The sequence below is a fragment of the Pelecanus crispus genome, chromosome 6 (genome assembly GCF_030463565.1).
Source record: "Pelecanus crispus isolate bPelCri1 chromosome 6, bPelCri1.pri, whole genome shotgun sequence".
NCBI classification, from domain to species: domain Eukaryota; kingdom Metazoa; phylum Chordata; class Aves; order Pelecaniformes; family Pelecanidae; genus Pelecanus; species Pelecanus crispus.
Genome location: NC_134648.1, coordinates 27,671,567 through 27,685,992, shown reverse-complemented (window position 1 = coordinate 27,685,992; position 14,426 = coordinate 27,671,567). Strand labels below are relative to the sequence as shown.

The 14,426-nt window shown below is 37.5% G+C and overlaps 1 protein-coding gene across 1 annotated transcript in view; it reads right to left on the bottom strand.

The window, feature by feature from the left end:
* The window catches only part of EXT2 (exostosin glycosyltransferase 2), a 79,492-nt gene that overhangs the window by 13,120 nt on the left and 51,946 nt on the right, over nt 1–14,426 (bottom strand). Inside the window, exon 10 of the mRNA XM_075713241.1 lies at nt 2,944–3,110. Coding sequence (XP_075569356.1) covers nt 2,944–3,110 — 167 coding nt within the window. The remainder of the gene's footprint in view (nt 1–2,943; nt 3,111–14,426) is intronic.

The window sequence follows — 14,426 nt, the reverse complement described above, 5'->3', positions numbered from 1 at the left end:
CTATTTTTCTGCTTGCTCCAATAGATTTACGCAATGTCATAAATCACTGTACCATAATAGTTCACTTTTAACAAGTAAAAAATGTCTGACACTTTGAGCGTTACTGTAATTTTTTATCGCTGAAAGTGTACAGAGATCAAAGTTTTCTGGTTTTTTTAGGCTTGCTCTATACATTCAGACAAGTCTGTGACAGAGGGGGTTTTGCCACATGTTTAAATGTAAAGTCTCAAGGATGTCAGGAGGAGAAAAGAAAATTACTGAATGTCACGTTTCCGGCCCTTCTTATGACCAAAGCAGAAGCAGACATACTTTTAAAAGAAAACTTTCTAGTAACATTATATGCTGCTACTGTTCCCTCTGGATTCCCCTGCAAATGAGTCAAGAGCTTGAGAGATACTTTTCTGGTAACACACATAAACAGATAAATAAATTATCACAGGCTGAGGACGATTTAAACATCTGGGAGCCAGCTCAGGCCTGTCAAGCAAGTCACAGACACTCAGGGACAGGAAAGATCAATCTCCAGCCCCTGATTTCTGTGCCAGAGAGCAGGAACTACATCACCCACCCTCTATATGAGGAAAATTGTGTAGTTATAAAATAATCCACTCTGCTTCTGTATTCAAAGACATTTCTATTCATTTATTTTACGGGGGGGAAAAAAGCAATCTCAAAATATAAGGATTCAAACTACCCACAGGTTTGTCTCAGCTATCTGCTCAACAAGGTATTTTAATTTTCCATCAATCTGCTGTGTAGTAAGCTAATTCCCAGAATAAAAAAGGAATAGAATTTGTAATAAAATGCAAAAAACTGCAGAAGCAATAGTTTTTAGTCTGCCAGACTAAACAATCTTGTGTCCAAACAGTTACATTCACACACTGAATATAAGGACCATTACCCAGACAGTCCCTGCAACCAATGCATATGGTCCACAGAAGGCCAATAAATTAGCCAGCACAGTCCAACAGCTAGACCTGGGGATGAAGAGTTGTAAGTCCCAACTGCCACCTAATCACACTGACTACAGGGGAATTCACATCAACTTCTCTTTGTCTTGTGGTTGGGTTTTTTTTTTTTTTTTTTTCCCATGGGGATAACCCTTTCCTTCCTAAAAGACCAGACTCAATATATGTGAAGTTACAGATATTCTCCATTGAGGATGTTTAAATTAATGCTTCAGACACATGAGCGCCACAGCTCTACTTCTCACAACTTCTGGCTGACACAGCTGACACTCAGCTGCAGTCTGAATCTCTGCTTCGAAGCCCTCCAAGCCTGCTTTCCCAGTAGCAGAGATTCATTTGGAACTACTTACACAGTCACTTCGGTTTTTACAAAACTTATTTTTATTTACTTTGTGACAGCTCAATGAAAAGGAAAATCAAACTGCAAATGGAGCCAGGATTTACACAGCATGCACCTTATGGATTTGCTATCTTTCATCCCATCAGTTCACCCTCAAAACTAGTAGTTATAGCACCACCACAGACAAAAGTAAGTCAGCTTGCAGAACTGCCAACCCTTGATTGCTCTGCTGTTGCAGTGCAGTGCTTAAAACATTCAGCATAGAGAACGGAGTAGAGAGAAGGCATACGTGGCCAAAAAAACCCCTTCCTTCAGTTGTCTTCTCTTCATTCCATCTTTCACACTTCATGTACTAACCCGTTACTTTTAACCTGGCAATGGAAGTATTTCCTTTCCGGAGACACGCATGATAGATTAAACTCTGTCTCCACTACTTAACATCTCTGTTATTACATCAGCATACCTACATTACCACAAGTCATTTCTTGAGTCCAAAAGCTCGTTTCTTGCTAACAGTCTCTTTCACTTGAGAGGGAGAAAGAGCCATATTTTACAACATATGTATTCACATTAAAGAAATACTTCCAACATCTCTTAAAAAATATCTTCTTGTGTTAACAACTGCACTTAAGATTGTTATAAATGAGATAACTATCACATTTAGTTTGCTTTCTACCCTTTAGAAAATTGGTTTTCATTATTTCACTCAATTTAGGTAATAGTTTCATGTTCTAGCTCTCATGTATGAAGCCTGGTGTTGGTTTGCCCTTGATATTGCAGGTACAGGTATGACTAAATGACTCAAACCTTTCTTAAAATATGATACTACATTTTCTAATGTTCCTGATTTATTTACAAATATAACATGTTTGTCTTAAATACACATGTGTAACAGTAATGTCAGATTATGGACTGTGTCATATACTCAAATACAAATGGAAGACAAAAATTAACTCACTCAAATCAAAGTTTTGGAAGGAAGACAACAGTGCTGCTTTAATTATGTGTACTTTTTAACAAAACTCAAATGCCTATGAAGACTTTCACCTATTTGTACTGCCATGGGTAACTGATTTGGACAAACTTTCTTTTTGTTGATACCCTCATTACAACAGCAGCTGTTGAAGCTTTGCCAATTCAAGCATATAGTACATGCATCCCCTCCTTGGCATTCTTCAGTTCCTCTTTTCATTGCACTCCACCTTACTTCGGCATGTCCTCAAGAGGCCTCCTCTGTTCCCAACACTCGATCTCTGAAACTTGTCTTGCCCACCAAGACACGTTAACGTGGATACCACTTCCGATTTGTCTGAAAACTGTTTGAAACTGTTAAGAAGAACGCAATTCACAGTCTCCAGACTGCTTCCATTACACCAATTACACAACATTTTCTGGTGTCTCTTGGCATTACTGTACCAGTGACCGAAAATTTTCTGTTAGCTGGCAGTTTTTTCCATGAAGTAATGACTATCTGTAAAAATATTTCAGTCAGCATTGAACTGTTACAGTAAAGAGAGCTACAACAGTCTGAATCAGCAGATTGTGCAGTGATTCCTCCACTTTATATACACATGCAATGTTGAAGTGGGCAGCCTAAGAGACAGTAAAAAAAAAACCAAACAAACATTCTCTTACCTCATAGCCAAACTGGAGTTCATCTGAGGTTAGCATAATGATATCATCATCAATAGCCAACACTGCTTCTGTTTCAATCTCATCATAGGGGAAGAAGCGGTTACTAAGTTTGTTTTCTGCAGTCCTAACGACTTTCAGGGGAACACGAATCTTTGGCCAGAGGGAATCTAGACAGAAAAATTAAAAGAAGTGGAATTCAATATTATACTTTACTTCTGAACAAGTCTGCACATCTGTCTTAGCTTCTCTTTACTCTTTTTTTCTTCACATCTTAAACAAAAGCTTCTTAATGGCCAATTTATACCTGACTTTCAGTTAGGCAAACATGTAAGCATAGGAAGGCAAGAGACAGAAGTTCAGCTATATTTCCCTCTCTTGCTCTCTACAGAGAGCTTCACAGACAGCTATATGGGGGATAGCTTGCCTAAAACAGCAGTCTGCAATAATCACATACAAGAGTCAGTGATACTATGTATTGGGTTAGGACACACAGCAAGAAAAGATATTTTACTCATCTGTAACTACTGAAAAGAATTTGAAGCGGCAGTATACAAGCACTGACTGCAAGTCATACAGAATTTGAAAATGAATGTTAGTTCATTCGAGTGCTGAGAAAAATAAATTTTATTATTTCAGTTAAAAATCTAGATACACCTAAAATGTTAATCACTATTGATAGTTAGGGAGTAGATTCTGTGTATGAGTCATTTCTTTCATCTTCAAAGTCCTAGGTGACAGTGATAAATTAAGCTAGATAAATGCAAAAGGATTCTACTTGTGCCCTACAGCACCCTCACAAGCAGAATAGAGCACTGGAGTACAAAATCATGAAAATTCACAAGTCAAATGATACTTTAACTAGCAACAAAAAAGACTGTAGATACAAAACTGGATCCAATTCACTCTACAATGAGATTAGATTTCCATTTCTTGTTATGTGTTTAAAATATAGCACCTTAAGTGTCACATTAACAGTTTCTGCAGGCTTCTGCATATATTCAAAAATCCTATTCTATTCCTACTAAAGTATAACTGTAGGCGTACGTATAGAGCACCAAGTGAAAAGAAACACAGCTAAGGACCGAATATTAAACATTAATTCTAAATGCACATATTTAACCATACACATTTTCTAGCACAAAGCTTAACAGTAGTCATTATTACAGTACAACACATCCTGAAAGCACCAATTAGTCAAGAAGTAGTTTAATAGCTAAACAAATAGCTAAACAAGTGCAGATGTGGTTTGTTGGTTTCTTCCAGCTTTCACAATAAACATGTATTTTAATGAAAATTTGAAGGAAAAGAGAGCATTGTAAAACGAGTCTTAAGTACCTTGTAGTATAGATCAACGCTTGAGTTTCTTACATTGGTGAAATGGAGGGGATGACAATAGTATATGATCAGGAAAATAAGCGAAAATACTTTAAATCAACTACGAAGTGACTGCTTAGAGAATTTATAAGTTGATCTCTGTGTCAACTGAAAATGTGTATAAGGATACACCTCAAGGGAGGTGATACTTCCCCTCTACTCAGCACTGGTGAGGCCACACCTGGTGTACCGTGTCCAGTTCTGGACTCCTCAGTACACGAGAGACATGGACATACTGGAAAAGAGTCCAGCAAAGAGCCACCAAGATGATGAATGGACTGGAGCATCTCTCCTATGAGGAAAGGTGCAGAGAGCTGGGACTGTTTAGCCTAGAGAAGAAAAGGCTCAGGGAGGGTCTCATCAATACGTACAAATACTTGAAGGGAAGGTGTAAAGAAGACGGAGCCAGGCTCTTTTCACTGGTGGAAATGGTGCAGGAAAGAACCAAGTAAGTTATTTGAGGGCAGGAGAAAATGTGGAACTTTGAGATCAATCTGTTTAGCTTATTAAAAGACGGAACAAAAAGTAGATTTGATTAACATGTGTAAGTATCTACACAGGAAGAAAAATGCCACATATCTTCAACCAACTAGAGAAAGACGTAACAAAAAACAACTGGAATCTGAAGCCAGGCAAATTCAAAGTATAAATAAGGCAGACATTTTTAATAGTAACAGTGGTTAACTTCTGGAGAAAGTTAACAAGGACAGCAGCTGATTCTGTACCCCTTGTCTTTGAATACGACTGGGTATTATTATAGAAGATGCGCTCAAGTTAGGCAGAAGTCTCTGGATTGAAAAGAAAGGTGATGTAGTGACTCGTGACTTACAGGTCAGCCCACATGATCTTACCATCGCTTCTACCTCAAGCTCTATGAACTTATGAACGCCTACAAGTAAAATTTGCTCCCAGGAATGAGTGTCCACATCCTCATTGCCACTGGGCCTCTCAGATTTAACAGCTTACACAACACACTTTAATAAAACACAGAGCTGCACACTGCTTAAAGACACTAGAGTCCAAACACTACTTCACTGGGAAAACAAAGCCATCTTTCCAAACCACACCAAGAGTCTTCAAAGTCAGTTTTTCTTGGAGCTGTATTTTAAAAAGAAGGATTGGCATGCATGGGTGGCCAAAAGAAAGGAGAAGAAATACAATGTGATATTTACAGGCAAAATTTGTATTCGGTTTCCTACCCCAAGGTTTCTCCTGTGAGATTGAAAAATTGTCTGTAAAATCTACATCTAAATCTGGGTGGTCATGTAGACCATGGCCTGTATTTGACATGTATGCATGTTCTTGTCCAGTTTTACTCACCTCTTTCCCTTCCAGCAGAAGACAAGAGGCGACACCCCAAACACCAATGCACGCTGCAGTGGCTTGTAATATTGGTTAGCAGCCAGTCAGAAGGATTCAACCACACTACTGATGGGCTCCAATGGAAGTCAGCCAGCAGCTGGGGAGATACAGCAAGCGCCTTGGGGCCACAACAAAAATGTTCAAGAGCCATGGATTCCAATTACAGCGCAATGAGCTCATTTTATTCTCAGCATTGTAAGGTCTTTGAAATCCCCTGCTTGAACCATAATCTGAAACAATGATTCCAGTAGGAAACCACTGAAATTCCAAAATTTTCATCTTACTAGTCATGCTAACCTCAGGAGGCAGTAACACTCAATGACTGGAACTGTTTATTGCAAATTAGTAGTCTCAAGTCAACTCACTGCTTTCTTACTCGTTTACCATACAACATGCAAGTATCCATATTTATAAGACAATTACAGGTACCTCACAAAGACACATATCATGGCCTCATAAAGATTGTAGTCTGTTTTAACATTTGCAAGCTACTTAAAGACCTTAAGCTAATTGCCTATAATTATCTAACTATAATCCCAGTATCAGTATCAAACAATTTTAAGCAGCCTGCTAGATCCCCAAAAGACTCCACTGTCACAAGTGTTTCAGTTGCAATCAGAATTGCCATAGGTATGTATGCATTTGTAAATTTGTATCAACAAAGCTTACATTTTATTCATGTTAAGTGCTCTTTTATTCAGGCTTTTCTTCCTTTAACATCTGCTACACATACAAAAAAAGATAACCAAATTACAACAAAGATCTTATTTCAGTGCAGGAATGCACTGAAAGAAAAATTGAAACTGAAAAGTCACTAGGATTGAAAAATAATAATTCAGAAAAAGCAAGCAAGCATGGATGCTTTAAACTTCTAGCTCTTTGGAAAATCAACTGTTTGATAGCCTAATAACAGACGTGCCACTTGCATAAAAATATGGTAACAGAAGAAAAAGTAATGAAAAGTGTATGAAAAATGAAACTGTAATCTAATTATAATCAGCATGCATCTCAGATGTCAGTAAATCCTGTTAAATCCACATGATTTACTAAGGTCTTGGAAAGTCTCTCAAAATCACCAATTATCAAAAAGAGGTACATTACTGTAAAATATTTGTGCTTTGAGAAACATAACACAAAGTTTCTGAATTTGGACTTAAATTAATGAATGGAAAGTATTACCATTTTGGAGAAACTTTGAATATGACATTAGAGTACCAGTTGTTCTGCAGCATGCAAAATGAAAGAAAGCATAAGTCTACTTGCTACCTAGAGGCTGATCTGATACTGAAGGTTGCAGTACCTACAGAGATGGAAGCGCATGGGAGATGTCATGACACAATGACACCTGGGTAGCTACTTTGGCAGCCTGGACAAAAATGACTATCACAAAGAACAGCAGGCTCCACTCAGAGATCCAAATATTTGAAATTAGCCCTGCTGCAGGAACTCCAAAAGAAATATATAGTCAATAAAAAAAGACAACAGCTACTTCAGAAGTCAAAGTTTTAGAATCCATCAGGAAGCTCAAAACTGTCTGTGTTTATTTTAAAGACCACAAAAGAAGAGCTCCAGCGTGAGGTCCTCCATGGGCTAAAAGGACTGTGGTGGTTTGACCCTGGCTGGATGCCAAGTGCCCACCAAAGCCACTCTGTCACTCCCCTTCTCAACTGGACGGGGGAGAGAAAATATAATGAAAAAGCTCGTAGGTTGAGATAAGGACAGGGAGATCACTCAGCAACTACCATCACGGGCAAAACAGACTCAACTTGGGGAAAATCAGTTTAATTTATTGCCAATAAATTTATTTTTTACACATAGGAGGAATGTGGCTTAAAGAGAAGTCAGAGACAGGGTCTGCCACTTCTGTAATACCACACTCCGAATTTTCAGATACTGCTTGGAAAGCTATGAGAAACCTCAGCACTAGCAAAACATATATGGGGGCAATTCTCAGTTTAGTAGACTTTATTATAACCAAGGTAAGAGCACATGCTTTAATCTTACAGTAAGAGGGCACTGCATCATTTAACAGAGTATGACAAAGACACAAGGAGCCCAAGACAAGAAGGCAGATGAAGTCTTACAAGACAGCTTGAGAACGTTTAAGCATACAAAAGTAAAAATGCATGTTTGGACTAGGAATTATTCTTCCTTCTTTTAAAACCAGTGAGGACTTTCTATGATGCAGCAGAAGACAGAGGTAAAATATGAAAATAAAGCTCTCTAGAGTGTATAAAAATCTATGTATATATGGAGTCTGAAAAGAATGATGGGCACCTCCTACTGCACATCGTACTGAAATAATTACGAGAGAAAAGTGTTTGAATAACACTTGCACTTGCTCTTTGGCAACAAGACTCGGGGCATTCTTGGCACTTTGTGCTATTTAGGACTACTGATGCACTGATCGCACGAGCTGCCCACAGAAAACAGCATGTGGTCTTCTAAACACAAAATCAGCAGTTCCCCAACTTTTCCAAATGCAGCTTCCACTTCTAATGGGCTTACAATCCCTAACAACCACATACATAACTGTATTTCTGGCCAGCCCACAATCCCACCATCCTGCAAGTCGGCATCACACAGCAAATTTTTCAAGCATGATTTCAACATGATTTCCACAAACTGCAGGATCAAAAAAAGTGCCATACTTGCATTCCCATTTAAAGCACTCATATACAGAAGAGCAGCAAAAAACCCCATCCTCTAAACATCCATTTCTCAGCTACAGCTCCCAGTGAATTACATGAAAGACGTAAGGAAGAGAAGGGAGGACAATTCACAAGAGGGGCAACTTCATTATAACCTAAAGGAATAGCCTCTCACACCAAAAAGCCCTTTCACTTTCCACATCTCCCCAGGCTTGCCATCACATGTTTGTAACAAAGATGTAATTAACATAAGCTTGCAAAATGCTTATATATAAAAATGAATTCTTAGTCTGAAATCCAGCCCTGTTTCTCAGCAATAAATGAACTGTTACATCATACATAAAAGAGGGATCATTAAAAGTAATAGAGAGTAATAGTTCTATGGAGTGTATTTTTGAAAAGAGAAATGGCACCATCATGTTGTTAAATAGCATCAGTCTCTGTATCCTTGCTTCTGAGAAACTGGGAAGTTAATAGCATCTGAAGGGGTCTTTCAGCAGCAGATACTTATTATCTATCTAGTCAGAAGACAGAACCGTATTTATACAGGAAATCACTTGCTCTAATTATTAATAATCTATTTCCAGTTTCAACATTCAACCTAAGGAAAGTGAGAATACAGCTGCTGTACAGAGCTAACCAATATTGTTGGGACATCCATTCTAAGTAGTATGAAGTTCAAAAATAGCAAGTGATACTTGAATGCAGACGGTTTGTTGCATTTGCAATTGGAAGCAGCAGGTAAGGATAACAAGCAGGAGCTGGAAATACAGTGTACACTCTTGATGGCAAGAACTGAATGCTTGCCAGTAAGAGCAATATGACAAATTAAATTTATAAAAGATCCACTTAATGGCTAAAATAATGGCATTTTGATGACTCATACAAAGACGCTCATACAAACGTGCTTTTCTTGTTTTACTTCCTCAGTAACAACAGCCAGGAATATCTCATGACTGCTGATAACCTGTCACCAGAGTATTAATTCAGATTAAGCTCAGACTTCCTACAACTTCTATAGAGCCCACTTGGAACTGCAAAAAGGAAAAACCTTTCCAGAAGGTGTGCAAGGTAGACTAAGATCAATAAAAAACTCGCAGAAAACATCTCTAAACATGCTCTTCTGTAGGTACCTGCAGTTGCACAGAATCCCATACACCATACTCAACACTCATACCTGATGTTTTATAAAATCCTTTCTTTGATGCTCATTCTAATTGGTCTATAGTAGTCTGTATGAATTCAACTAAGTGAACATGGATGATGGAAGCCTAACAAGTACTTTTTCAGTCTCCAAGACAGAACGGCAGAACTTAGCTGGAATCTGAAGTTTCAAAAAAACTGTCAGAAACAACATCATCAAGCATGTTATATCTATTTATTACCAAAATTCCTTCAATAATGGCTGACTGAAAAAGTCTGTCCAGGCATTTCAACTGCTTTAACTTAGAACTATCTGTTCAAAACAGGTACTTTCTACTTACATTACAATGTTTATATTGGTCTACAGTAATGCACAGAATTCCTCTTATGTATAACAAAATAGAGTATTAGTTTCTAGGACATTATTTAGAGCCTGGTTTTGTTAAGATGGGTTTGTTGAGCTAAATTTCTAGACTTCCTTGGGAAATAACATTGCAAAATGTTGTAAGATAATTCATGGAAGACTAAAACCATCATGAATTAGTTCTCTAGCTAATCAAGGAAAATAGCATTAAGTCCATCGTCAAGAAGCCATATTAATTCAAAACCTAAAGAGAAGTTCAAAAAACCATTCCTATCAGTGCTGACTATTAAAGGCACAGTAGGCAAAAAACCCTGCCCCTGAAGATTTTTTTAATTATTTTTTTAAAGTTAACACTTTCTTAAGATACAGTAATCCACAGGATACTCAACTTCCTTATCCCCAGTGTTTTATATCAATGTTGTCCATTAATAGTATCAAATTGAAATACAAAGATGATTATTGCAGTAATACCCATAAGACTTATAGTATGCATCTTATTGCAAGACTATCAGCAACTTAGCTCCAGGAACCACTACCAATAAAATTACAATTATGTTCTTTAAAATACACTTTTCATTTTTATAAAACTAAACCTAAAAAGGAACCAAGCTATACCACACACAATTTGTAGCTTGTTGCATATTTACTAACAGTAATGCATTTATACATTTTTATACCATTTATGTGGTAGACAAAATGGTTTCTTCAATTGTCTGAAACAAACGTGATGAAACGTCTGTGGAACTTTCCATCACAGACTACTTTCTTGAATTTCAGAACTAGCAATTTAGAGAAATACAAATGAAAGGGCAAAAGTATTTGGCTGATGGAGAAAATGCAAAAACATCCCATCTACGCAAATGTTCCCAGCAGCAGACACTTGGACCACAATGTTTATTTTAATGGATGCAGAATGAGTGAGGAAAAACATTGTTTTTTTCCTATAATATTTCAAAGCTTTTAATCTTTTTATTAATATCATACATGCAGTCATGAGCCTGCTGACATTACTGCTGGGTTGATAGGCTTCTTGCCATACCCAGCTTCTACGGCTGAGAATATATGCAAAACTCAGCCAAAGACACAGAGCAGAGATCATATCCCCTAAATCCAGAGAGCACTTAAAATGAGCAAGATGATTCTACAAACTCTAAGGTTCCAGATTAAAATCAACATCTTATGTGATATTTTCTCTCTGCTATTTTACATATAAGATCTGACTTTTTTTATCATCATAAGCACTCTGAAAACTTCAAAATGTTTGCATAAGACATCTTTGTTGCTCATAGATTCATCTGTTGCAGTTGTATTTTTTTTCCTAAGACACTGCTCATATTTTGAGTTCAAAACCGAAAGATTACACCCTTGGTTTCCAGTCTCACCCAAAGCACAGTGTTCCTACTTTGGCGCACAGATTCAATAATGACCTCAAAATACAAAGTAAAGCTTCCATTCCTTTTACACATACCTATGTCTACTGTATCTCTCAAATAGAAAGTATGGGAAGGCAGTGTGTTGAACTAAGCAAAATAAAGGCCAAAGCACAGGACCTTCTCAAATCTTGCCCTGAAATCAATCAAATCTCAAGACCTTGCCCTGAAGCTGAATTACTGAGTGATGGTGAAGACTTCACCTTTGTGTACCACAGTTTCTAAAGCTGTAAAATGGGAATAGCCAGTTAATCTACTGGTTATGTAGCCAGGATACATACATATTTGTAAATGTTTTGAAGGTTCTCAGATTAAATTAAACCTATAAAAAGCAGTTTCCTTTATTATTTATATTTGTATTTTACTTTGATTTCAAAGTAGACATTAACTTTCTAATTAGAAATCTCAGCATCTACCTAATAATATTGCCATGAAAAATGTTACTTACATAGCAGTTTTAAACAATAGGTCTCAAAGCATTTTATCTAAGACAATATTGTTGTATTAATCTCATAGACATGGAAACTGTGGCACAGTAAGAAATGAGTTGCTCCCATTCAGCAGGCAGAAGTTGTGTCTGGTCAGTGCCCCAGCTATAAGAACTATCTGCCCAAGAAAAATAATTGAAACATTGGTTTCAATTATGAAATTAATGAGCATTTAGTGCTCATTAATTTTTGTTTATTTCTCAAGAACCTTGTGAGATAGCCCATGTACCCTTCACTGTGTTCAGGTACCAGTATGGCAAAACAAGTAGGAACTCAGAGCAGACAGTTCGGTGACCAAAGATCAGTCATTTAAGCTTCTACTAGTCACCTTGTGTTTCCTTCATACTCAGTGGAGGAAAAAAGGGTACCTCTGAAGGGATGAATTAGTTCACCCTAAAATAAATATCTAATGCAGGCTAGATGGAGGTACTCGTTTCTTTTCACCGATTCTACAGGAAATGCAGAGTGATGAGCTCAGACTTGCACCAGTAGCTCTCAAACATTTTAAGTTATGGGAGTGGTCCTTGCAAACTCATAGGACAAAGGGAAAAACAGTCTTTAAATTGCTACTGATTTCTAGCCCATATATATGTAGCTACTTTTTCTCCAACTTTACACTTTTGTAGGTTCTTTGGGTGAAAACTTTCCAGTCAGGTGTTCATTTAATCAGTTGCCCTCTTAGCTGTCTATTTATTATCAGCCAATGTGACAAAAAATTTGTCAGTCATATCAGAGCTGCATCTGCCTCGACAGGCCTAGATTTGCAAGGAGCTTGTTTTCCATACACTTTGCACACTCCCCACACCTGTTACCATTCCACGGCACTGCAGCGAACATCAGCTACAGCCTTTTACCTGCACTGAGGGACACTCAGCAGTACTGACGGCAGAGTGACCACAATTCAGTCTCGTCATTCATCTGACAAAAGTCACCATTACTTCATTTTCAGGTCATGCTGACAAATATACCTTTTCACTCAAACTTTACTAAATGCTGAGGACAAGCAAAAAAGGATTTTTATCTTACAGAATGTCACATTGGTTGAGGGGTGTAGTACCTTAAATGTTGTACAATACTTAGAATATTTCATTTTTATTCTGTTTTCCTCTTAAGTCCCAAGTTTGCCGAGTTTCATTACATAAAGGCATTATTACAAGTACATAAGCATTAATTTAAAAAAAACAAACAAACAAAAAAACCCCCCAACATTAATTTTAGAATTTGCATGTAAAATTTTCCATCCTAGGGACAGAGTCCCTCTATTTCCAATACAAATTGCTTCGATAACAATGCCATTTTCAATTATGATATTCTTCTGGTGTTGACAGCAGAAAAAGGAGCAGCCACATGTCACATGTGTGGCACTATGCCAGCTACATCTCAGGAGACCTAAATCCAATTCTCAATTTACCACACACAATCACTAAGGAGAAGACAACTTGATGTCCTTTGCCCAGCCCTCCCTCTTACACATGCAAAACAAAACAAACACACAAAGGATTGCAACAACAAAAGCCAAGATTTGCTTCTGTACTGAAAGTGTCCCTTACATGAAAAGGACCAGGAAATACAGCACTTGATGCTGTAGGAGGTTAAGAACCTCAGCTTTACTATAACCAATTAAAAGCGAATAGCCATAAAAGTGCAGATACTACTGTAGGGTAATAAACCAGACTTTATCAGTGACAGTGGTGCACATTACAAACTTCAAACTCATTCCTTGCTCTAATCCATCAGAAAATTCCTGGCTTTAACAGGCTATAAACAGCAAAAGCTTTGAAGTCCAAGGATTAGGATCACTAATAGACAGACTGAATGAGAGACTGGCTGAAGAGCCAAGTGGAATGCCCTGCATGGATCTGGAATAAAACAAGTTAATTTAATCAAACTGACCTCTCTCTAGCTATAGGCCAAGAGATTACAATGGTTATAACAGCAATAAAGGGACAAGGGACACTAGAAACAAATAGTGATTTGCTTCAGTGTAATGCTAATATAAAGGCAAAACTGCCTGTGCTTTCAACTGTGCTCTCAAATCCACAATTTTCAGCTCTACAGACAAAGGCCTTCCCCCCTCCCCCAACTAGTTTATGAGTTAATGGTAATCAAGGCTGAAAAAAATTAAACACATTCTAATTTTCAAGAATTTCTAAGTGCAAGATTAATAGAATGATTTAACAAAAGAGATCATTCTAATGATTTATTTGCTTCGACTCTCCTGTATTTCAGACTCACTCAAGGGAAATGTGGAAACAATCCATTTAAGTTAAACCCACCTGCATTCACTGCTAACATAACTGAATATAACACTAAGCATTTTTGCTTTTAGAAAAAAAAACTTCTTACTGCAAAAATTCCAGTTATCATCAACTTACACGCTACACTTCTCACTCTAAAGGATTGCAAAACATTTAATAAACCACTAAACTTGAGGTGTTTAGCACAGCAGTATTACAGAACACCTTTTAAAGCAAACAATAATGCTACTCTGCTTTAAACTGGAGCAAGTTGCCAAAATGGCAAATGAGCCAAGTGAATGGTAGCAATAACTTGGCTCTGAGAAGCTGTCAGAAGATGGTAAATTGAGGCAAGTGGTCAGGGATTAATTTTACATTGTATCTTGCCGCTATGCAGAACAGCTAACTTCGAAGAGTGGAAAACAGCAGCAGCT